Source organism: Leuresthes tenuis, unplaced genomic scaffold (assembly GCF_036924035.1).
Source record: "Leuresthes tenuis unplaced genomic scaffold, fLeuTen1.0.hap1 SCAF_4, whole genome shotgun sequence".
In the NCBI taxonomy this organism is placed as follows: domain Eukaryota; kingdom Metazoa; phylum Chordata; class Actinopteri; order Atheriniformes; family Atherinopsidae; genus Leuresthes; species Leuresthes tenuis.
In genome coordinates this window covers 36244186-36269464 of record NW_027325358.1, presented here as the reverse complement: position 1 = coordinate 36269464, position 25279 = coordinate 36244186, and the positions used below count along the sequence as shown (strand labels likewise).

Here is a 25279-nt window from a genome sequence, read left to right as displayed (position 1 = left end):
ATAGATATTCATATAAATCAGTGTAGCCCTTTTCAAACATGGTGGCGATTGACTGTGTGGGTGTCATGGTTAATTACCCACTCTGGTGCTTCTATGTAACATTTTGAGAAGGAAAACTGACTAGGTCAGACCTAAAAACCTCCATATCACTTTCAACTCAGCCACATCTGTGGAATGGTATGCACAACAGAGGTGGGTTAATTTGACATATCAGCTGTTCAGCGCAATCAGAAAAGATTAAATAACAGCAGCGTTCTAACACTCCTCTGCCATGGTTTTATCTACAGTTATTAGTCAAGTGAATGACACAAAAGTGCACCTGAAGCTTCTACTCTCTGACCATATATCATTATTTCACCTGCTTGATGAAAATTGATCATGCAAAATTAAACAAACTCTAGAAGATTTTAGAGTATTTTGTGGTACAGTTTCTTGTTTACAGAGCAATAATGACTGTGTGGAGAGATGTCCTCAGGTGAAGTAAACATCACATTTTCCTTAAGTTGATGAGAGCTACACCGTTACTCTATAGTACAGTAGTTACGGTGTGTCGCTGACTGTTAATCAAACTTAAACATTCAGCTGCTTCCATCCACCACCTCTTTATTTCACACAAGAACTGCGCAAACTTGGGACACTTTTCATGACGAAAACTGTTATATCATAGCCTTGTAAACTGTGACACACGCATTGTGGTTCTTTCTGTCACTTTCATAGACATGCCTACCCCGGAAGAGTAAACAAAGAGTGACTAATGTCTGAAAGATGCTGCTTTTGCAGATTGTTTATAAAGCTGTTCATGTTACGCATCTCATGTGTGAAAAGGGCTTATGTTTGCAGGCATCATTTTGGACAACTTTCTAAAACATACTTAATTTGACAAGTGTGTCAGTAAACTTCTCGCAGTTGATGGCAACGTGGCACAGCAAGTGAATGAACTGATGGTAAGATAGGAAGTAGTCGAGGAGCATCCTGTCGTACACCTCGTCTTTACCCTGAGAGAAACACACAAATCCAGTTCACTACCAACATCAAGCTCTTTTTAGGGTTTTATGTGTTGACCACTGCTTAGAAGAGTGCCTCTCCATTGACAATACATAAAAGATTCTGTTTTAACAGATAATGTGTACCTTGCTGCTCTCCACCAAGGAGGGCAGCAGACACATGTTGAGCTCTGGTCTCGGAGGTCGGATGTTATTCTTTGCTCCCATCAGCTTGATGTTTTCTCTGCATGGCAAGTAGGGGCCAAATGACACTATGGACAGATGGATGAATAAGGATGTCATTAATGCTATCCAAGAAAAAGAATGCATCACTCCCAGCATGAAAGAGCTTTTGTCCTTAAGCCTTCCTTCCTTCTTCAGACTATTAGCCACTGTGTACAAAAGTATATTTATGAAAATTTAATTTAAACAAGTTTAAACAAGTACATCATAGAAGTTACACATCAAAAGAACAAAAACACTATGTCAAAGGCAAAATCCTACTTCTTATTTATTCAACAAAGAAAATGTAAATCCAGAAGAAAATGGCCGTCATAATTTGTACTCCATAAGAGCAATCGGGCTGCAAAAGCCAAGATAATCACTAACTGGAATAGGCCCACTGTCAGTACCACAAAATAATCTTTCACAAGATAGGCATTCAAATAATTAGCCTGTTAATACACTTCTTTATTCCAAAACATAGCTTAGATTATTCATAAACGAGGTTTAACATCAAAATCCACTTTCAAATCTTTGGGGTTATAGTACTTTTTGTGTATATACAAAACCGCTCCCGATTCATAAGCAGAAAACTAAATTCACCTTGTTGTTTGAAAACCTTAATTCTAACGTATCAAAAAGCAGAATTTTTTTATTAAGATGTCCTGCCACGGGCTGGATGTAAGCTCGTTGCTTATCATGAACAAGGTTATGTCACGCCTGATCCAGCACTGAGGCGCCACATTTTGCAAAAGAAAAGCAACATTTCTACTCTCAGACATAAGTGACATGAGGTGATTTGAATCCTCTGAAGAATTTATTTTCACAACCAATAACTTAAACTGAGTATGGGTGGTGTCTTATAAATAATTGTGGTTCCCATGAGGCAATCCCAGATGTAATATAACCGGGAGATTCCCTTTTAGCCCAACCAAATAAATCTGCGGGTGAAAAATAAAATCTCAAAAGAATCTGATCTGAATCGGAAAACATAAAATGTCAGAGAAAAATCTCCAAAATGTGTCAAATTCTTTTTTTTCTTCCAAACTTCAAGATCAGAACTTGATTTTCAGTTTCAACATATATTTAGTATTCTTCTAAAAGAAAATTAGAAAAACTGAAAAGCTGAAAGTTCAAATCTATTCATTTGAATGTACCAAACGGAAGAAAGCCAGGAGGTGGACACTTACTCGGGATGTTGCTGTGATGGTACGTGCAGTGGTTGTGCTGTAAGAAAGGGACGAGGGTGTGCAGGAAGTCATGTGGACTCAGCAGCACGAGTTCCTTCAGGACATCTACAATAAGAAGAGCAACAAATGACACAATTGTTTCTAAATCTGCTGGCTTTGATTTCGGTAATCATGAAAAGTGCTCAAAGAATGTAAATTCTGGTTTATATGGAGTTGACTTTAGGCACTGCACTCAGCCACATAAAGAAAGGGATTAAAGAAGAACATTACCTAAGCAGGCATTGCGCAGCTCAGGAGGGCTGTAGGAGTTCAAGAGTGTGAGCAGCTTGTGTGCAAAGTCAATCCGCTCCTGCCACTGGATCAGAGCCTGCTTCACATCTGAGTAACAAGAGAAAGAGACACTTGCTCAGCACAAAAAAGAAAACATGCCTGCGTGCACTACTGAAGCAACTGATGCTGATCAACACTCAAGCTAATTTAGCTCACTTCCATACAACATGGAATCCATTCTACAGTGATGAAGATTATTCACAAAAAGAAAACATTCAAGACTGTCACCAATCATCTCAGGAATGGATGTGCCAGCAAGTGCCTCAAGATCACACTGTGCAACCCTAAGAGGAGCTGCAAATAACCGAAGAACTACATCAAACTATACAGACCTCAGTTAGCATGTTAAATGTGAGAATTTTTGAAAAAGAAAGAAACTGAACAACCATGGTTTGAACAGAAGGACAATCAGGAGAAAAGCCCATCTCTCTAAAAGGGCGTGGCAGCATGGCTTATGTTTGCAATGTTTCATTTGAATAAACTACAAGAGTTCTGGAACAACATGGATATGTCTGTCCATATTAATCACCCCTCTTAGAAGCTCTCACTGTTAGTGCTGAAATGTTTTGTCAGTCACTGAGTTGACAACGGACCCCTCTGTGTACCACAGTATGCTGAAGTCCGGTGTGAGGTCATCTGCTCCATCGAAATTGGGTTGGTTAACAGGACAACAATGCCAAGCACACCACTAAATCTACAACATAACGACTTAAAAAGAAAAGAATATAGGTGTTGCAGTGATGTGTGAAACTCACATCATCATACAGAATACCGTTGACTGCTTTTAAAGCAAGTTCTGTAAGATAGGGTGGAGGTTGTTGTTCATTGCTGTCAGATTATACAGTATCTACCAGTCTAAGGCCTAGTAATGACATAATGATTGTTTATCATGTCCTGATATGTAAAACTTTACAACTGAAAGAATGCATACTTTCCTTTCACATGAAAGCAACCCATCCAAGCAGGGTTCTCATGGGATTCATAGTTATGTGTATAAACCTCATCTGAGGGACCAATTAATGTGTTAAAGTTGTGTTGTTTAGAGTTTAATGTCACACGATAATTCAAAGATACAGTATCTCAATGAAAGCGGCATGCTTTAAACAGAAAAATGGATCACACCAGGGTGTGATTGGTTGCTGGTCTTCCTAAATGATCTGGAATGTTGAAGTTTGTTCAGAGTAAACAAAGGAAGACAGTAGTTCACAAAGGCAGCATGAGAGAATCCGACATAATGGCAGACAGGTGGTGTGGATGCTGTGGCTGATAGTTGCATAATCATGAACAACACATGGGTCAAGTGAAGCTAAAGTAATAAACTAAATCTACCAGTCAGCTATAAATCATATCCTTTTAAAACCATACATTTTTTATTCTGTTTAAATACTATCATTTTTAGACATCAGTAAGGTAATCTGACCTTTTCGCTGCAGGTACGGCCTGGTGGCCTTGAGGACAGACAAGAAAATGGAGAGCAGCTCCACCAGGTCTCCAGTGACATGACATGCCGTTGCTTCATGGTACATCATATGCAGTGTGTTGAAGGACTGCGGGGCCAGACAGAGACTATTAGAAAAGGTACATTTTCATTCAAGATTTTCTGGTTTGATGTAAAGAGTTGATCCTGATCATACTTCAGTCATGAGGATGAGTCCTCTGCTGAACACCACAAGTAGTCGGTCCTCATCATTCTCCAGCAGAACTCTAAAGGCACTGCAAGGAAGAGCAGACAAGAGCAGGATTTAGGAAAAAAAAAACCTTGGTGATTTAATTTTTCAGATGAGAATCTGTGTCTTTGTGTGTGTGCTGACCTGATGAGAGTGGTCCAGCATGAGCGACCATCCAGGCAGCGCAGGTAGCAACTGATGGTTGTCTTCTTAAACTGTTTGATGTCTTCCACCTCTTCCTCTCTGGTGTCAGCTCGCTGTGCGACAAACAGCTGCATCAAGTTGAACAGCTCCTCCACCGCCTGCAAGGAACAGTGCATACGCACAAACACATGCAGCGTGTTACCGAAGCTTCCAGTACTATTGTGAGGACTCTTGGTGCTATTATTGACTCGTGTATGTCCTTTAACTGGTATATTTAACAGGTTCCCAGGACTACCTTCTTTCACATTAGTAAAATCACCAAAATGTCAAAAGTAGAATGGGAGGCGGTGCCTTCAGTTATTGGGGCCCTCTCTTTTTACAACAGCTCCTAGTATGGGTTTGGGATGCCAATGCATGTATTCATGTATGTATTCATGTATGTATGTATGCATGTATGTATGCATGTATGTATGTATTCATGTATGTATGCATGTATGTATGTATTCATGTATGCATGTATGTATGTATGCATGCATGTATGTATGCATGTATGTATGCATGTATGCATGTATGCATGTATTCATGTATTCATGTATGCATGTATGCATGTATGTATGCATGTATGTATGTATGTATGCATGTATGTATGTATGCATGTATGTATGTATGTATGTATGCATGTATGTATGTATGCATGTATGCATGTATGTATTCATGTATGCATGCATGTATGTATTCATGCATGTATGCATGTATAAATGTATGTATGCATGTATAAATGTATGTATGTATGCATGTATGTATTCATGTATGCATAAATGTATGCATGTATGTATGCATGTATGTATTCATGTATGTATGTATGTATTCATGTAAATATTCATGTATGCATAAATGTATGTAAATATTCATGTATGTATTCATGTATGCATGTATGTATGCATGTATGTATTCATGTATGTATGTATGTATGTATGCATGTATGTATTCATGTATGCATAAATGTATGTATGTATGTATGCATGTATGCATGTATGCATGTATGCATGTATGTATGCATGTATGTATGCATGTATGTATTTATGTATTTATGTATGTATGTATGTATGCGTGTATGTATGCATGTATGCATGTATGCATGTATGTATGCATGTATGTATTCATGTATGTATTTATGTATATATGTATGTATGTATGTATGCGTGTATGTATGTATGTATGCATGTATGCATGTATGTATGCATGTATGTATGCATGTATGTATGCATGTATGTATTCATGTATATATGTATGTATGTATGTATGCATGTATGCATGTATGCATGTATGCATGTATGTATTCATGTATGCATGTATGTATTCATGTATATATGTATGTATGTATGTATGTATGTATGCGTGTATGTATGCATGTATGCATGTATGCATGTATGTATGCATGTATGTATTCATGTATGTATTTATGTATATATGTATGTATGTATGTATTCATGTATGCATGTATGTATGTATTCATGCATGTATGCATGTATAAATGTATGTATGCATGTATAAATGTATGTATGTATGCATGTATGTATTCATGTATGCATGTATGTATGTATGCATGTATTCATGTAAATATTCATGTATGTATTCATGTATGCATAAATGTATGCATGTATGTATGCATGTATGTATTCATGTATGTATGTATGTATTCATGTAAATATTCATGTATGCATAAATGTATGTAAATATTCATGTATGTATTCATGTATGCATGTATGTATGCATGTATGTATTCATGTATGTATGTATGTATGTATGCATGTATGTATTCATGTATGCATAAATGTATGTATGCATGTATGCATGTATGCATGTATGTATTCATGTATGTATTTATGTATATATGTATGTATGTATGTATGCGTGTATGTATGCATGTATGCATGTATGCATGTATGCATGTATGTATGCATGTATGTATTCATGTATGTATTTATGTATATATGTATGTATGTATGTATGCATGTATGCATGTATGTATGCATGTATGTATGCATGTATGTATTCATGTATGTATTCATGTATGTATTCATGTATATATGTATGTATGTATGTATGCATGTATGCATGTATGTATTCATGTATGCATGTATGTATTCATGTATGTATTCATGTATGTATTCATGTATTCATGTATGCATGTATGTATGCATGTATGTATTCATGTATGCATGTATGTATATATGTATGCATATATGCATGTATGTATGCATGTATGCATGTATGTATGTATGTATGCATGTATGTATGGATGTATGTATGCATGTATGCATGTATGTATGCATGTATGCATGTATGCAGGTATGCATGTATGTATTCATGTATGTATTCATGTATGTATTCATGTATGTATTCATGTATGTATTCATATATGCATGTATGTATTCATGTATATATGTATGTATTCATGTATGTATGTATGTATGTATGCATGTATGTATTCATGTATGCATGTATGTATGCATGTATGTATTCATGTATGTATGTATGTATGTATGTATGCATGTATGTATGTATGTATGCATGTATGTATGTATGCATGTATGTATGCATGCATGTATGTATGCATGTATGCATGTATTCATGTATGCATGTATGTATGTATGCATGTATGTATGCATGTATGTATGTATTCATGTATGCATGTATGTATGCATGTATGTATTCATGTATGTATTCATGTATGTATTCATGTATGTATTCATGTATGTATTCATATATGCATGTATGTATTCATGTATATATGTATGTATTCATGTATGTATGTATGTATGCATGTATGTATTCATGTATGTATGTATGTATGTATGTATGCATGTATGTATTCATGTATGCATAAATGTATGTATGTATGTATGCATGTATTCATGTATGTATGCATGTATGCATGTATGCATGTATGTATGTATGCATGTATTCATGTATGTATTCATGTATGTATGCATATATGCATGTATTCATGTATGCATGTATGTATGCATGTATGTATGCATGTATGTATGCATGTATGTATTCATGTATGCATGTATGTATATATGTATGCATATATGCATGTATGTATGTATTCATGTATGTATGTATTCATGTATGTATGTATGTATGTATGTATGCATGTATGCATGTATGTATGCATGTATGCATGCATGTATGCATGTATGCATGTATGTATGTATCTATGCATGTATGCATGTATGTATGTATGTATGCATGTATGCATGTATGTATGTATGTATGTATGTATGTATATATGTATGCATGTATGCATGTATGTATGTATGTATGTATGTATGCATGTATGTATGCGTGTATGTAAGTATGTATGCATGTATGTAAGTATGTATGCATGTATGCATGTATGTATGTATGTATTCATGTATGCATGTATGTATTCATGTATGCATGTATGTATTCATGTATGTATGTATATACATCATGCAACTCAGGTAGCCACCTCTTTAGCACCTCCCTTAGCTCCTCCCCATGTTGTGCGGGGTGACTATATAAAGGCTCAAAATGGCTCCATTCAGCCTTTTGCTGAGCTGGTGCCGTTACCTGATCAAGGTGGTTTACTTGCTGCAGTTCTTTTATACAGTTTTGGTTTGTTTCCCTTTGTACTGTTCTGTTTTGTGTAGTTCTTTGTTTATTCGGTTTGGTTAGTTTGAGTATATTTTTGTCCCATTCACAATTGTAATATTGTTTTATGGATTAAGTTGCCGGTTTTGTTAACCCTCTTTGTTTGTTGTTCCTTTGAGCTTCAGTGTGGCCTGATTGTCATCAGGTGGGAGGCTAGGCACCGTGGTGAGGACCTCACTTCCCATTTTGCATGCAAGTAGACACTGGGGCACTTCAAGTGTGGTTGTAGTGGTTTCTTTTGTTTGTAGTGTTGCATCCCAGGTTAAGGAGGAGGGACACACGCGCCCCGTAGTATGCTTCCCACTGAGGCTCTTACTGAGCCTTCTACTACCCCGCTCCTTGCCACATTTGGCGTTGTCGACAGGACAATTCTTTATATTACCTCACTCCTTGCCACATATGTATGTATGTATATATATGCTGTTTTTGCTGTCATGAACTTGTGCCTCTTTTTTTTTCTGTCAAAGCATGTGTCCCTTGTTGATGTCTCTGTCCTATCACCTTTTCACTTGCAGAGGCACATGGTTGCTCTTCCTGAGTCTGCTTTTGTTCGAGATATCTTCCTGTTAAAGCAACACTAAAGAAGACTGAGAGCTTAAAACTACATTATGACTTTAGTTATGCAAATTCCCAGGTCTAAAACTACCCTGGGCCACCTCAGGGCTAAGATATCATGGTTCACAAACACCATTTTGCGTTATGGCACCACGTTATACAACAGCAACTAAACAATACACTTACTATGATAAAGACAGCAAAAAGAAAGACTTTTGCCATTACTGTGTGGCACATAACATGAAGATACCCAAGACACCGCTATGGGAGGAAGTGAGGAAATTAGATCAAGCATGCGAGCTAGACACAGAACAACTACAAACATCAGATAGGATTCTACTGCTGAAAAACAACAACATAATCCAATGAAATCCAATTAATTCATTTCAAAATAATTAAATTCATTCATATAGAGCCAATTCAAAAAATGGCCTAGCTAAGGAAACCAACAGATTGCACCGAAACTTGTCTTCAGTCTAATCTCCCGTCCTGAGCGTGCATGAGGCAACTAGAAAGGAAGGACTCCCTTTTAACAGGAAGAAACCTCTGGCAGAACCAGAACCAGGAAGGGTGGCCATCCGCCTCAACCAGCTGGGTCAATCCAGGTTAACAGATGAAGCATTAGTTTTGTTATTGCTATTGATAAGCAACTAGTATATAACTTGTCAGCTTTGTCTTAGAAGTGACTCTGAGATGATGTTTGCTGTTAACTGACACTATACACATAAATTTAATTTCATTGAATAAGAATTGCAAAGAACTAAAAATAAGACAGCAAAGAAAAAATATTGCCAAAATGCTATGTCCAGATCATCCAGGCTATGCAGTGTCTAATGTTTCCTTATCAGCGTAACTATGACAAAAACATCTCTGCTGAAGGTCTGATTGTCCACTTACCCCTGGATACTGGCTGGCATGTGGTGTAAGATTCTTAAAGGCCCACTGGATATTCTGGTGTGACGCCAGCTGGCGGGTAAAGGCAGGTGCCTGCTCACAGCACATGCGCAGGATGCCGTAGTAGGCTGGAAGCATGCCACGATTGAAAAGTACCACCTCCTGGTCATCATGATCAGCCAGGATGTAGTTGAAGGCAATGTTTTTGGTCACAACTGGGTTCTGCACCACCAGTCTGATGTTCTCAGGACAGTCCACACACACATTGTACCAGAAAGACAACAGCGCTTGCTTGTTGTGGTTAGTAGCGATGGCGGGCTCTGATAGTTTGGGCTGAAAATAGAAGGACCAACATAAGCAACAGGAAAACATCCATCATAAACAAACAGAATATGAGAATTAATTAACAGTTTTTTAAAATTCATTCAGAATTAATATTCTTTCTGACCAACTCTCCACAAACCCAAAGTAATCATCATACAATCTTGAAAACGAGGACAGTCCAGAAAAATAAAGATACCTGGAAAAGGTTCCAGAGGTCCATGAAGTACCCAGAGAACATGAGTTTCTCAGTCTTAGAGATGAGACAGTAGGTCATGAAGCTGAAATACTGCACTAGTTTGGTGGTGCCGTGAACACTGGCATCTACGTACAGCTTTGCACGGCCCAGCAGCCCCAGTAGCAAATTGTAGACTTGGTGAAGGACCACGGTTGTGTCAGGTGACAACGGCAAATCGCGAGTCGGCAGGTGGAGGGAGCGTGTGGAACGAAACATCTGGCGGAAGGAGTTACTGGGGATGAGGGACACCAAGAGGTATGCCGCGGCTGAAAGGAGAAACTGATTAGGTTACATTTGAGAAGGTTTTTCCAAAAGATAAAAAACAAACAAATCTCAGATCGCCTTCAATGTGTCAAATTAGTTGTCATGATGTCTTTTACACACACCTTTAAGCTAAAAGATGTTTCATTTATGTTGACTCCACATGACATGTGTATAATAACTAAAGAGTACATGATCGAACAGATTCATTTAATCTTTTTTGTTTCTTGGCCGAGTTTGAGTAGTTGTACAAAAATGTGAAACATCTCTATTTATGTTTTATGAATTTTGTAAATCACTGTTTACTTTGTGTTGGCCACAGCAGAAACTCGGGCTATGTTTGAATGGTCAGAAAGGTTCTCACATACATTTTACATTTGTACTTGGTTTTACTCCAAATCAAAGAAATGTTCAGCAAAAGAGAAATGTATTCTTTATTTTGTTACAGGCTGCGTCGTGTGTTGAGGCTCTCACATGTGCGGACTCGTGGGTAATTGTGGGCTAGCAGGAAGCGTTCCACCCAATTCTCCATGTTCTGCAGCACCCAGCTGTGGGCCAATTTGTTCCTGGGAGTTTGGACAGCCAGCCAATCCAGACACTGGGATGGATTGTACTCAATCACCTACAGCCAAGCACACAGGAAGTATTTCAAAATGACTTCAGAAACGCTTCATGGACACATCAGTTAGCAAGTTTATATTTTTTATGGTGTCTTTATTAATCTGCTGTCCATGTCTCTTTAAAAATCTTTAACGTTTTTAAGGTCTCTTAAAAATCTTTAAAATTTGAGTCATCTCTCACAATCAAATTTGACATGGTATCAAAGTATGAGGAACCCAGCACAAATTATAGCCATTCTTTGTGCTTCCCAGATGTATGCAACTATAATTTCAAATAATAAATTCAATCAAATAAAATGTGACCTGGGTGGATGGATGGATGAATGGATGAATCAAACTAATTAAAAGTACGTGATTAAATGTTTTGATTTCATTTGAATTTCTGTGACCGGCTCTATTTACCTCCCAAATCCTCTGGAGGATATAAGAGGCAAAAGAAGGCATCCCTGGAGGTCCACCCGCAAACTCCATCAACATTGTCAGCAACTTGAAGAAAGGATTAGCAGCCTGAGTGACGAAATAACAGAAAACATGAAAATGTTTAAAAATGGCTTTTTTCTCTAAAAATAATCTTACAGCCTAAAATATTTATGCTGAATAACGTGAAAATAGATTGAGAGCTCGCAGAGGAGCAGTTGTGTAGAGTTTACTGTGCTACAAAAAAAGTTTCACTTTCATGCTGCTTACCTCAGGAGTGAGCTTAGCGATGGAGGTGAAGAGCATCGACACAATCTATGCAGAGGGCACAAAGTCGATTCCACATTAAAATTGGAAAATAAATGTTTGGACTCATTGCTGCTAATGCTAATCAAATTTCCATCGACCCACATGTTCAGCTAGTCGGTTGTTATAGCGACAGAGGCTGAAGATGAGGTTGCAGCTCTGTCTGATGTTGATGCCATCTCTGATGTGCTGAAAGAGGAAGGGGAAACCCTTTCCCCCCGTCAGTGCTGCCATGTCGCTCTGGGACAGCGTCAGGTGTCTGGAAACAAGAGGCACTGTAGGTCATTCTGCTGGAATGAGAGAACATCTGTCCCATAAAATCTGCGTCCTGTACCTCTCAGAGCGAGACTGTTCCACCAGCAGAGCAATGAGTGCAATCATCTTCTCCAGAGCTGCAGGACGATATTTCTCCTCCGCCAGAGACAAGATGTCTTCCTCTTCATCGTCCTCCTCTGCCTCTTCCTCTGACAGTACCTCCACCTGTGGCTAAGGGAGGGCATTTAACTGTGACCAGGAATGGTGCTGCGCATCGGGTTACACACTGCACAAGGTTACGCAGCTGTGTTGAAATACCTATACTCAATCTCAACAACTTGCCAGAAACACATAAGTAGTAAGTTACATTTCATTTAGTATTTGTCTTATGCAATCTATTCTATTCTTGCAGCACATACTTTTCCTCTGAGTGGTAAACTGGACCCTTTAGGTGACTAAGGTAAATAAGACTAAATCTCATGTGTAAAACTTTAGGACATTCAAGTTAAATTACTTGAATGCTAGCAACATAGCAGGCAAGCCTATGGGTGCTCAGGAAGGCATCATGAGCCAGTACACCAAGTATGACATTTCTATGGGTGGAAAGATTAATGGCGATACCTACTAGTTTTGACCCTTCTGACCTGTTTTGGCACCTGTAGTTTCACCTTAAATAGATGCTGAAAAAATTAAAGAAAAACAAAAAAAAAACAATCTGGGTGTAAACTTACATTCTCAGGGCCTTTGGTTCCCATGTAGAAGTGCACCATGATAGAGATGGCTTGCAGTGACAACAAGAACTGACTCTGTGGTCAAAGGCAAAAAAGTGGAGTGTTAGTGATGTATCACAGGATCCAGCATCTCTTGTTGTACATTTCTGATTACCATCACAATCAATTACTTTTCCAAATGTATTCAGTCCTTTGTCTATTCCCAATTCACATGTGCAGATACTAAGTCAAAAGTGGCTTTATTAAGCTGACAGTCATAAATATCAAATCAAATCAGACCTTTGGTTTAGTGGACAAACTAATATTTTGTTCAGACCTACCTCCTCCTCTCCCATCTTGGCAAACTCATAGAGAAAAGCAAAGTACTCAGTCAAGTGTTTGCTGTGTGGCTTGACGCCATGCTCCATGATGGACAGGAGAGTCTTAACAAAGCGAGTGACACAGGAGCGGCTTCCAATATCCTCCACAGGACCATCCATGTCATCGGAGCTGAATACAAAGAGAGATGCTCTGAGGGTGAATCCCCTTTGACACATCCTCAACAAAAACTGCTCTCATAAATTCACACTCCAAAAACTTTCAGTCTCTTGGTAATGTGGAGCTACACAGCTTATGTATGGATCTGATTTTAAAGGTTAAGCATTTAGGTGAGTCATACCCATCCTCCATGCCAGGCTGCAGGTAGAGGTGAGCATGAACTGGTCGTAGCCTCTGGATCACATGAATACACAATCTCTGGAACATCTGGAAAACAGGTATAAACAGTATTTTGATATGAGATGCTAAGTCATGCCACAACTAGTGAGGGGCAACGACTTCCAACAACTCTAATAGTCAAGGAATCAATTGTATGAATTGTGAGATCGCTGTAAAATATTCAACTTTTATTCAAATTTTCTCATCATTCAAATGAATGGAAAGTGCTTTCAACTCTTCAGAAACTTATTCCTCTTTCCAACCCAAACGCTTCTGCATATTTTCAGCTAGAGACACCATTCAAACTTTAAACGGGTCACAAAACATTCAGCTATTACCAAATTGTTCAGCTTTTTCAATTTTGCTCTTTCTTGATTTTTATGAATGAGCAGTCAATAGAGTGAGCACTGATAACTTTCAGCTTTTTCTGATATTCAACTACATTTTTTCAAACAAATTCCTCTACCTTTCATACAGTTTAACTTACAGACACAAAATTTACCTTAAAATGTAGGAAAATGTGTCCTCTTTCAGCCGATGTTACTACCAAAGAGCTGATATTTACAGAATTTCTGCTATGAGCCTCGAAGCAAGAGAAACTTTTGGTTTGCATTTGCCTTCTTTTCTTCTTCTCCCTCTGTTGTTTTTAACCCTCCACCTTTTACTGCTGAGGCTTCTTCATTTTTTCAACTCTTTAATCAATTCTTCAGTTCTTCCAATAGCTTCAAATCATTCCACTATTGTCATTTCAGCTTCAAATTCCTTCCTGAAAGTGTTTTTTAGCATTGTCAGGTATCCACATTAAGCTTATCAGCATTCTCACTGCTGTTCCACAGGAACAGTTTTTCTAGTTATCATTTTGATTTAGGCTTTTTTGTTTTGACAAACAGCAGCTACTATTGCATCCCTACCACTACAGCCAGGTAATATGCTATGCGTGAGCTTAGATGCTAATGGTGCTCCAACAAGTGAAACATGAAAAGCTAAAGACTGCAGCTATCAACACTTCTCTGTGGAACTTTTTCACAATAATAAAAAAGTGTTGTTCCAGGTAAGGCTTGCATGCCATAGGTTTAGCAACAGAATGTACAGTCATTTAAGAGCAAAATTCCTTTTACTCTAAATTAATTATAGTTTGACACTGACAAAGAATGTGATGGCAAAATAAACATGGTCAAATAATTCCTGTGTTTTTCATTTTCACTGACATCTCTTGTCACAACCTAGTTATCTAAACATACAATACTGTATATATAGCTTCGTATAAGCTGTCATGCTGTCTTACGCTGTTTATAATGTTTACTCTCTGGCATGTTGTTTGATGTGTGCTTTGGGCACGGTTGTGTATTTTTCATTTTTGTTTGTTAGGTTTTTGCACAGGAATTATAACTAACTGACCTGTCTGACAATTTGATTGGGGCATTTTATGAGGATCTGCATAGGCCACCAGTTGTCATCAGCCATCCGATCCAAAAACCACTAAAACAGAAAGAAAAAAAAACATGAAATTATAGATCTTGCAGGCAACCTGTAGAAGAAGCACGTGTACACTCGGTAAACTCACCGTTTACATTGATTAAAAGTACTGACTATGTAGAATGAACAAAATAATTTACAATATATATGATGTGCAGACAATTAGAATAACAGAACTCTGGAAGACAGGAGGAAAACGTATTCTAAGCTCAAACCTCGCAGGCAGCCTGGCTGTTGTTAAACTGCTTGGTCAGAAGTTCAATCCACTGCAACATGGTGGGCTGGAGGGAGCAGATCAGGAAGGATACAAATAAGTCAGTTTTTCTTGAATCACTGCCTCAGCTGATTAACAACAAAGCATGAGTGCACATTACCTTTTCTTTAGAGTGAATGAAAGTCTCAAGAACAAAAGATGTGCTGAGCTGTAAAATGAAAGAAAACACATGAAAATACTTCTATATCATTCTATATCATACTGGATTTTAACCAACCAATAGGTAAAAAAATGTAAAGAAAACCCAACGGCACCGATCATCATTCCAAACCAGAACTGCTTGGAGTTAAACTCTGAGATGCCATTTCATGCAAAGCTAGTATAGGCCACAGTGCAGGAAGAGGCATATACATTTTAAATACATTTCTAGTTAATTCCAGCAAACTCTTAAAATTATATTAAAAACATATCAATATTTTAATAAGGGCTGGGCAAATATTAAATTCTTTAATAGCATTAATTGCATGATTTGCTGTGATTAATCACAGCATATAACACACTTTTATTGGAACTGTACAGTCATTTGATCGAAGTACTCCGGTGATAAGACAATTCAACGTTGCAGTGCTTCCAAATAAACTTTGGCTCTGTCGACCGCGTCGTCTGGAAGAACTTTGAAATGAAAATGGTCGTGTAAAAGTTCCGTAACCTTCTCCATGTTTGTTTAGTCCACTTCATCCGTCATTCTTTTCTTTTATGACTGTTTGCTGTGAGCGCTGCAGCAGAAAGCAACATACTAGGCTCGCTCACAATGAACTTTTTCAAAATAAAAGCCAGTGAGAAACAGACATTTACAATAATAAATGATAAATGATAAAACTGCGTTAATGAGAGACGAATAATTGTCGCGATAATGAATTCATTAGTTAACGCAAAAATAACGCGTTAATGTGCCCAGCCTTAATTTTAATTACTATCATTTAGAAAGACATTAGAAGATAGGTAATGCATCAAATTAATTATTTTTTTTTTGAGGGACCAGACAGAGAGCAGCAATGAATCATAAAGAGAAAGCAACCAATAAGAAATAAACCAATTTACCACACTTAAATCAATCAATAAATATGTTTTTCAAACATTAACTTCTGACATAAAGGACTCTCTGCAGAGCCATGTGGCAGGCTCCAAAGACTGCTTGTGTGTCTGTAACACGTCAGATTTCTTGCATTGGTTTTGATGAGTCGGCTCCAGAGCACACTCACTACAACACAGGTAACAGTTTGGCTGCAGGCCATTAACAAAAAAAGGGAGTCCTGTTTCCAGCAGAAGTACAACATTTAGGAGCCAACGTTATGGCAACACTAGTTCATATTTTCCACCTTAACTGCATTAACAATAACTAAAGAAATAAATAACTTTGCTATAAAGAGGCCAGTAACAGAATGTATCAATCCTGATTCATTTAAAGCAACACTAAAGAAGTTTGTGAACCATAAAACTACATGCCTCTGACTTGTTTATTACACCTACCTTGTTATACACATTTCCATGCTTAAAAACTGCAAATCAATGAAAGTACTGTTTGATTTCATAGACTCACTTTTTCAACTTTTCTAAATTTGCTGGACTTCATAAATGAGTTGATTTCTGCCTTAAAAATGGAGCTGGTAGATGTGCTGCAAAGCTATCAGTGCACTGTCATCAATGCATGCTGTTGTGGTTGGAAATCTAGTTTTCGGACAAATGTTTGACCACAGTGGGAAGGGTGAAAGAAAAGCACCGTCTTCCTTTCCAAACCAGGAAAATTCCAAAATCTAATTCTAGAACACTTCATACAAATCCCAAGTTGTCATTAAAGCAATTGCACTTCTAATATGACTGACCTTGGCAGTCATGAGGGAGACAACCTTGGGGTCTGGCAGACTGCTGGGGATGCTGCTACATAGTTGCCACATGAACCTGAAAACAAGCAATGGTAAATCATCTAATAATGGAAGAGTCAGTAGTGATCATAAAGTTAAGAATGAATTCTGACAAAGTAACACTCACCCAAAGTATGTGTGCTCAAATATGTTTTTATCCTGAAGAAACTGCATGTTGTCATGCCAAATCCACTGAAAGCGACAGGAATTCATATTACAGGGTTGTGTAACACTGAAATGTAAACAGAAATGTACTTCCATTGTTTTACATGGGAAAAATAGACTTCCGGTACCTCAAGCAGATCAGGAGAAACATCAAAACTAAAGTCCTTCCCATTTTCCTCCACCAGCTCCACTCTCTTGTAGAAGAGCATGTAGGCACTGTGTGTCTGTAAGTCAAATCATCATCTCAATGTTTTCATGCAGATCCCATATAGGATTTCTTTTTTTTTCCAATAGGAACAAAGACTGATACTAAATTAAACTAGGACATTTTCCTCACCTTCTCAAAGGAAAAGTCCATGAACTTGTCAGTTACAGAGTCATAGGTTTTAGTCTGAAAGATGAATAAACAGGCTGAAGTATGTGGAGACATGAAATAAAGTAGCTGTATTTTTCATCTGGTTTCAGCCCATACCGTCATCTCTCCTCCAAAGCACTCAGAAGCCAGCTGGGCAGAGTCAAAAGGTTTCACCTCTGCATCATTGAAAAGGTACCTGCAAGTTTTACACACAACCCCACGTAAATGACACCTGAAACTGAAACCTGGAATGGTTGCAATGCATTGGTCATCCATTTCTGAGCGATGAAGGTCTGAAAGCTGTTTAGAGTTAGACTAGAACACATGTCTGTCGTACCACTTGTTGTTCTTGTAGGCATGTGGGTTGACAATGTCCCTGATAAAGCTGTAGTAATGGCCGCCATCTGCTGTGCCCGTGTGAACAGTGACGCCAATCAGGTCGTACTCATAGCTCTCCGTCATGTTTGCCTCTCCCTCTTCCGGAAAACCTGAAAAACAGGGAAGATAATTTTATTCAATTAATTCAATGTTGCCAATATATGCCAAGGTACATATACGCACATGTATGTCAGCACATGTACGTGTAGAAACACACCGATGTATACAAATAAATCTTTCAAAACAAAAAGCTGATGTTCTGTGCCTTCATGTTTGTATTTGTGCAAACTGTGCCCCAAATGGAGAGTATCAGACATGTTAAGTTGTTGGCAGCACACAACAGCGGAGCCTTTCATCTGTAATGAAAAGCTTCAATCTCTTCATTCTTAACGTTGTTAACTCAAAATTTTGATGGGATCTTAGGGTCAGTCTGTTGCAAAGACAGGGGCCACTTTTTTCTAATCCCAGTCCGTCTGTGCTTTTATATTTATATTTTATATCTTAGTTTGCATATGTTTAGTCTGTTAGGTTGAACCTTCTTTGCGATCTCCTTTGCCCATTAGGAAGTCCTCGGTGTATGGCGTCATGTCCAGGCGCAGAGGGAAGGAGAAGTGTGTGTTGACCTTCTCCTTCATCATGGTCACCATGTTGAAAGTATATCTCATGGTGTTGAAGCTAAGGATGCGGGGCAATTTCTTGAAACAAGCTCTGTGTAGGGAGCAAGAGTGCACAATGAGAGATGACAGAACTAATTTTGTATTTAGATTCGAGGCGTTTGGAAATGTTCCCACCTTTTCTCTGCGCGAACCTTCTTGCCACACTGCGAGCAGGTATACATGTTGTCACCCTCCAGAGTGTCCTTAATGGTCACCTCATCCAGAGACTCCTGCAGAATGACAACAGTTGGATCATGATTTCAAGATTTGGAAGTCTGTTTTGAAGAAACTTCCATCTCACACACTCACATAGATGTTCTTCATATCTGCCACTTGGCATCTGACTGTGTAAAACTCCTCTGCAGTCTGACTGACGTGCTCACAATCCTGCAGGAAGGGCCGAAAAGAGACAAAAAGTATTTACCATCTGCAACGAATCATTTAGCTACTTTAACCTTTGCACTAAATCAAGAAAATTAATTGATCTGAAGATTTAGAGATGCTTAAAGGCTCAGTCAAACCAGTTTTTAACCAATTTTGATTATTGATCATGAGGAGTTTATCTAAGCATGAACATAGAGGTTTAATTAGTTTAAAAACCTGCAACAAGGGGAGCACACAGAAAACAAAAGAGTGTACAAATATGATACAAGCTTAGAGAATGGTATCCACAAGCCATCCTCACATTTCTGCACAGCAAGCACACACGACTGTAGGGCAATGAAATCATCTCAAAGTTAGATTGCATTCCAATTTGTTTTGGCCTGATGTGAAGGTATGCACTCTAAAGAGCAAACCAAATACTACACAAGATGAAACTCGTGAGTGAAACAAGTTGTCAGTACAGCAGAAAACCATGTCCACTTCCTACTTTTCCCTGGCATTGTGACAGGGACTTTTTTGTGCCTTGCAACTTTTTTGCAAAGTGTAATAACTGTAGAAATAAATACACTGAAAATAAAGATACAAATCAATACAGAGAAAAAAATATATGAATAATTAGAAAACAATGTAAAACTTTCTTTGTAAAACCAAAGAAAATACAGCTGAAATGATCAAAAGATAAGCTTCACAGTTTCTGGCATACCTTCTGCTCCTCTACAGTCCAAGTTCAATATTTCTCACTTCAAACCAAAGGACTCAATTTCAACTCACCAGAGACACAACATTGTTGGTAATCACGCCTCCAAACAAAGTCTTCACTGTGTTTTTCTGTAAAAAAAACCAAAACATTTTTTTTTTTTTTTTTAAATCAGGCTCTCTGGTTAAGTGTCATATTTCTATTTAACATGTTATTATTCATGTTATTAGTCTATGTCAGTCTGGGCTTTCCAGAACTTTGTTTGGTTATGATGTCCACAGATTCCTGCCTATGTCCACATCTCTCTTTTGCATGTGTTTTCATTTAATTCCTGAACACTAAATTTGACAATCTGAAAAGTTTACCAGCTCCAGAGACATCTCTTCTATCTTCGTGATGAGGTCTGTGAAAAATTCGGTCATGTCTTTCTGCTCGCCAGTGTTTAGAGGCTGTTTGTCCATTGTGTAGGTTTTGCAAAACGGCCGGGGATTGTAGGCTTTCCTTTCACTCTCCTGAAGATACATGGATGGAGAGAAGGATCAGCAAAAACAGCACCATGTCCATCTCATATTGTCAGTCCCGCTCCCATCTATTGTTCTCAGCTACAAGGCCAGTTTAGACAGTTTTTTTTTTCAGAATGTTACTGACAAAAACTATACAACCAGATATTTTTTGGTATTTAGGGACTATCAATGAAACACAAAGTATAGGAGGATTTGTAGTAGAGTTGTAGGTGTAACTGTAACTTACCATGAGATATGTGAACATCTTCTGAAGCTCCAGAAGTGTAGTTTTGTGTTTGATGTCTTCAGCGTACTGCACACACACAGACACACACTGAATGAGACCCCACACTCTGGTATGAGTTTGAATGATGATGAATTTGAATGACGAATTATGTCCTAAATGTGCTGTCTGTGTTTCAGGTACCAACCTTGGCTGTGAAGACAGCCTGGCGGGCCTCAGGAATCATGTACAGCTGCTGGATGGTGGAGGCCAGGTAGCAGGTTGCTCCAAGGTTAGTAAGGCCGACAAAGCGGCACTCGGCCCGGACATCATCATGGGGCCAGTAGTCCCACTTATACGGGGCGTGAGAAGCTGGAGGGAAAACATCAGAGGGAAGTTTGAACTCTTAGTGGCTTTTCTTTTTGCATCTTGTGACAAATTTATCTCTAAAACTAAACTCACATGAAGCTCCTTCACTGTAATGAATCTAAAGAGGTGTTTCACAAATTCTGCTGTATTTTAGGGCTTTAAAGCCACTATAAACTCATTGTTGCTGTTTTAAGAAAAACATCTACAACATAGTTCAGCTACAGCAGGTTGTCCTAGTTTCTCCAACATCAGGCCCACTTGTGGCCTGATGTGGGGGCAAACTTGATTCAAATTGAGTCAGTTTCTAAGAGCTTGTATCAGGGCAACTAGACTCCTTACATCTTAAAGACGTTTCACCTCTCAGCTGAAAGGCTTCTTCAGTTCTGGAGGAAGCCTTTCAGCTGAGAGGTGAAACGTCTTTAAGATCCAAAAAGAAGTCCAGTTGCCCTTATTCAAGCTCTTAGGATTGCCAAGACCTGTATGACTGAGAATCTACATTAAAGAGGAACTCCAGTATTTTTAAACCTGGACCTTATTTCTGGCATGAAATACATTTATCTACTCACCGAGAACAGTTTGGTGAAAGAAGATATCGGAAGATATTTAGATAACTCGAGATCCATATAACGGAGTGAACGGGGCTTAGAGGATGCAGCCGCTAAATAAGGCATTATCTGTCTTTATTTCACCAATACTTTAAGAAGAATGAATGAACGAACACATACTATTGCCAAATAGTTAAGTCTATATATCTTTCGAAGGACGCCGACTTTCACCAAACTGTTCTCGGTGAGTAGATGATCGTATTTCATGCCAGAAATAAGGTCTAGTTTAAAAAAAACGGAGTTCCCCTTTAACAATTGAGTCGTCTTTGTCTCAAAGGACTACTGACACATAGTGCAGCTAGCATTTAGGTTTATTACATTTGTGAACAACAGTATTTCATATTCTAAAATGCAAAATGCCCCCATTCTAAAACCCCATAAAGTAATGCTCTTAACTTAACATGTTCACAAATGTTTTTTGTTTCCTTAATGTTGCTAAAGGTAGTTTCCACCAAGCACTAAATCAACTTGTCAAGTGTGAATGAGCCAGTAACCTCACCCTGCATGTGCTGTGACATGACCCAGTTGTGGAGCAGACGGTAGTTTTCCACTGAGCCCTTCACCATCTCCACCAACAGGTCATAGGCTGCGGCTCTGGCAGCATGGGACTTGCACTTGGGCTGAGCACGGTCGGCCAAGCTGGGGAGGAGGAAGAGGAGGTTGTAGGCATCCCGCAGAAACTCCTGCCCCTCGCGAGAGAACTTAAAGGGAGGCTTGTGTTTGAGAACACTGGAGGCAAGACGTAGGAGGCCCGTCAGCCCATCATCCTCAATGGCCCCATCCCGCTGGTCCAAAATCTCTCGACTGGGGAAAAGAAAAGCACTGAGATGAGTCCTGGGCTGTTGGTTAACTACCACACTGTGAACAATTTGCTCTACAATTTGCCAGAGGTTGGTTTATCTGTCAAAGAGATGAAGATGTGACCTCCTGATGCAGTCAGCAAGGTGCCGGGCAAGCGCATCGAGGTCCAGCAGGGTGGTCTGTATCGAGCCGGTCAGCGACAGAGAGGAAGAGACCTTCTGTGAGTTATAACAGACCAACACTAACAACAGTTCAATACAAAACCAGAAAGATACAACAAACTGTTTAAGAAATTAAATCAATAAACTCAGCGACTGATCAAGTTGATCAGCTGTACTGTAACCTGGCTTCCCACCTGGCTGGCATCTTTAACATGGATATTATCTATCAGTTTGCAGAGCAGCCAGAAGTATTCCTTACAGCCGGTCCTTAGCAGAGGCTCTTCTTCATAGTCCTCCATCTGCAAAAACACATAATGAATTCATTTCATATTCATTATATTCATATTCAAAGAAAAGGTACAGACTTAGTCTAATGGGGAATTTCTTTGGGGGTGATAAAATCTTGGTATTGAAGTTGAAGTGAATTAAAAACAAGTGTATCCCAGTTTCACCAGCTTTAATCCCAATGTCTCATACAAATAAACAAGATTAGAGTAGCAAAGCTCAAATTGAAATAATGAGAAATACAGAAACAGTGTAGCCGTTATAATGAGTTGAAGGTCAAGTTGTTGTTGTGTGTGTGTGTGTGTGTGTGTGTAAGAGAGAGAAATAAAAGAGACCCACCCTCAGAGGTTTGAGGGCCTGTGCATCAGGCAGGAATTTGAGCAGCGTAGAGGCAGCAAGCAGCAGGAAGGACCTGTTAATAGACTCTCCTCCCTCCAAACCAGACAGAGAGAGCTTGTAGAGGCCATTGCATGCCTCGTGCCTCACTGCCGGCTAAAAATAAATGCAAAAAATCAAACGATTGAAAACAGTTATACTTACACAATGCTTCAGTTCTAACCCACAGAGATTACGTTTTCACTTCCTCTTCAGTCCTTTTCCTGTTTCTTTAACGAAAGTTTTTGCCTACACTCAAGCTCTGCTAGTAGCAATGATGAGTGGAAAAGGCAGCATTTTTGCCCACCACTGAATATGAAGTTGAGCTTTACAAATCTAAACAGGCTTCTGTTTTGTTTGTTTTTTAGCCTGGATAAATCAAACTCAGATTGTGGATATGGGGAATGGCTCACCTCAGGCACCAGCAGGGTGAGTTTCTTTAACCAGTCATGGAGGTGGTCACTATCAGCCAGACTGGACTTCACAGCCGAGGAACAATGAGTCCAGCTTACCAGAAGCCACATGGAGTAGTGCGTCACTGCAGGCAACCAAACCTCATTATCATGTTGCAGGTACAAATTAAGACTAATTGTTTTCTGCTGCAGAACCAGGACTCTTTCTGGTTGACAAATACTGTGTCTGCAGTTTTTGAAGTAGGGCAGAGACTTTAAGACAGCCCTGTTCCACAAGGTTGCCAGAGAAAATTAAATCTAAAAAATTCTTACCTTCATGTCGAGACCTGTGGTCAGACTGAGCCTTAAGAACTCTGTAGGGGGAAAAAATAAATGATTTCTATACCTTCTTCAGAATGCCTCCTTAAAAGAACACTTCTTCAAATCCAATGTAATTACCTGTGTGCGAGGTTGTCGTAGGTGTAAGCCACATTGATGAGTCGCTGGATCAGATTGGTGCCTTGGACTAGACTGAGAAACACCTTGAAAGACAAAGCAGATGGTGAGGGAGAGATATACACTATATCTGCCATAATGCTCCTAAACAGGCAAATGACAGGATATTTACCTCTGTCAGGCGAGGGATGTGGAGGCCTTTCCCATGATCCACAGTGGATTTGCGGGATTTGCCTGGCCAAGCCCGTTTGCGTTGGTTATCGGCAAGGCTCGACCAGGAGAAGACATCGTGGTAAGCCAGATCGAGGTCAGCGGGGTCCACAGCAAACTGGCATATCAGCTTCAGTAGACAGGCCAAACAGTCCAGCTGCCACTATAGACAAAAAAACAGGGATGATTAGCAACAGACAGCATTTAGGACGTGGTTGACATGGTTTATTTGTTCAATTGTACTTACACAGCAATAAAAATAAAAATAAAATGATAAACCTCTGATGTCAGTCTGGACTATTTCTATTCAATCTTTAAAGAAGTTTTCAAATCTCAGACTGCTCTTATTTTGTGAATGCAATAATCTCACAAAATACAATCTGATGTGCACTACAAATGTGTAAACTAAATTTGGCTGTCTCACCACAGTCCAAGACTCCTGGTCTTTGGGTTCAAGGATGCCCGAGCTGAAAATTTCCAAGAGCAGTTGCAAACCTCCAGACGAAACAAACTGAAACAGCAGATCAGAGAAGTGCAAAATCAATTAAAGACAGGGGTCAGTGCCATTTGTACCCTCTGGGTTTTCTTTCTAGCTTAGCTTTTATCAGTTTGTTTTCAGTGGTTTAGTGCTGCACTGTACCTTGCAGCTCCAGGTGTTTTTGCTGTTTTCAATTTGATCCTCACTGGAGTCGTCGGAGTCAGGGTAAAGATCACTGTAGCTGCCCTAGAAAAAACAAAGGATTGAAAGACTATACTATTTATCATAAATCAAATTGAAGAAAAAAATCAATTTTCCAAGTTTGTCTTGGCAGTGGAACATGTCCGTATCTAATAAGGCGCTTTAAATGTATTGACAATGACTATTTGTATCTGTGTGTTAAAATATTAAGTTAAAAGGATTTAAAGTCATTATAATTGGACTGTGAAAAATTCTCCAAGTGAAAGATCCTTTTTCACGGGGAATTTAAAAAAGTCAAGTAGTAGCTTTTCAACCACTTTACATGGTAAATTTAATTCAAGAATGGATCGCATTATCCTTACATTTGTAAGGTCCAAGCAACAGAGTCAACAACTCCATTCAGTGATTTAGACCATGAGCTGCGGTTGAAAGCTGTGGAACAATCTCTAAAGAGAATCT

The 25279-nt window shown here is 38.8% G+C and overlaps 1 protein-coding gene across 5 annotated transcripts in view; it reads right to left on the bottom strand.

Moving 5' to 3' along the window:
• usp34 (ubiquitin specific peptidase 34) overlaps nt 1–25279 on the bottom strand; it is a 60064-nt gene that overhangs the window by 4333 nt on the left and 30452 nt on the right. The window contains exons 31-73 of one of the 5 annotated variants that reach the window (XM_072383637.1): nt 24782–24865; nt 24566–24652; nt 24104–24304; nt 23935–24017; nt 23809–23849; nt 23497–23621; nt 23048–23200; nt 22618–22722; nt 22386–22480; nt 21961–22265; nt 20696–20859; nt 20512–20598; nt 20127–20273; nt 19836–19892; nt 18990–19067; nt 18816–18910; nt 18560–18732; nt 17984–18134; nt 17764–17842; nt 17629–17682; nt 17420–17515; nt 17254–17318; nt 17088–17163; nt 15365–15412; nt 15206–15271; nt 14913–14993; nt 13477–13562; nt 13139–13307; nt 12819–12893; nt 12167–12318; nt 11938–12091; nt 11797–11841; nt 11512–11616; nt 10964–11111; nt 10190–10494; nt 9673–10002; nt 4537–4694; nt 4360–4438; nt 4146–4272; nt 2666–2773; nt 2396–2500; nt 1131–1255; nt 872–995 (exon numbers count right to left, since the gene is read on the bottom strand). In XM_072383637.1, the coding sequence (XP_072239738.1) occupies nt 872–995; nt 1131–1255; nt 2396–2500; nt 2666–2773; nt 4146–4272; nt 4360–4438; nt 4537–4694; nt 9673–10002; nt 10190–10494; nt 10964–11111; nt 11512–11616; nt 11797–11841; nt 11938–12091; nt 12167–12318; nt 12819–12893; nt 13139–13307; nt 13477–13562; nt 14913–14993; nt 15206–15271; nt 15365–15412; nt 17088–17163; nt 17254–17318; nt 17420–17515; nt 17629–17682; nt 17764–17842; nt 17984–18134; nt 18560–18732; nt 18816–18910; nt 18990–19067; nt 19836–19892; nt 20127–20273; nt 20512–20598; nt 20696–20859; nt 21961–22265; nt 22386–22480; nt 22618–22722; nt 23048–23200; nt 23497–23621; nt 23809–23849; nt 23935–24017; nt 24104–24304; nt 24566–24652; nt 24782–24865 (5191 nt within the window). The remainder of the gene's footprint in view (nt 1–871; nt 996–1130; nt 1256–2395; nt 2501–2665; nt 2774–4145; nt 4273–4359; nt 4439–4536; nt 4695–9672; nt 10003–10189; nt 10495–10963; nt 11112–11511; nt 11617–11796; nt 11842–11937; nt 12092–12166; nt 12319–12818; nt 12894–13138; nt 13308–13476; nt 13563–14912; nt 14994–15205; nt 15272–15364; nt 15413–17087; nt 17164–17253; nt 17319–17419; nt 17516–17628; nt 17683–17763; nt 17843–17983; nt 18135–18559; nt 18733–18815; nt 18911–18989; nt 19068–19835; nt 19893–20126; nt 20274–20511; nt 20599–20695; nt 20860–21960; nt 22266–22385; nt 22481–22617; nt 22723–23047; nt 23201–23496; nt 23622–23808; nt 23850–23934; nt 24018–24103; nt 24305–24565; nt 24653–24781; nt 24866–25279) is intronic. The other 4 variants (XM_072383639.1, XM_072383638.1, XM_072383640.1 and 1 more) reach the window with 4 other exon arrangements.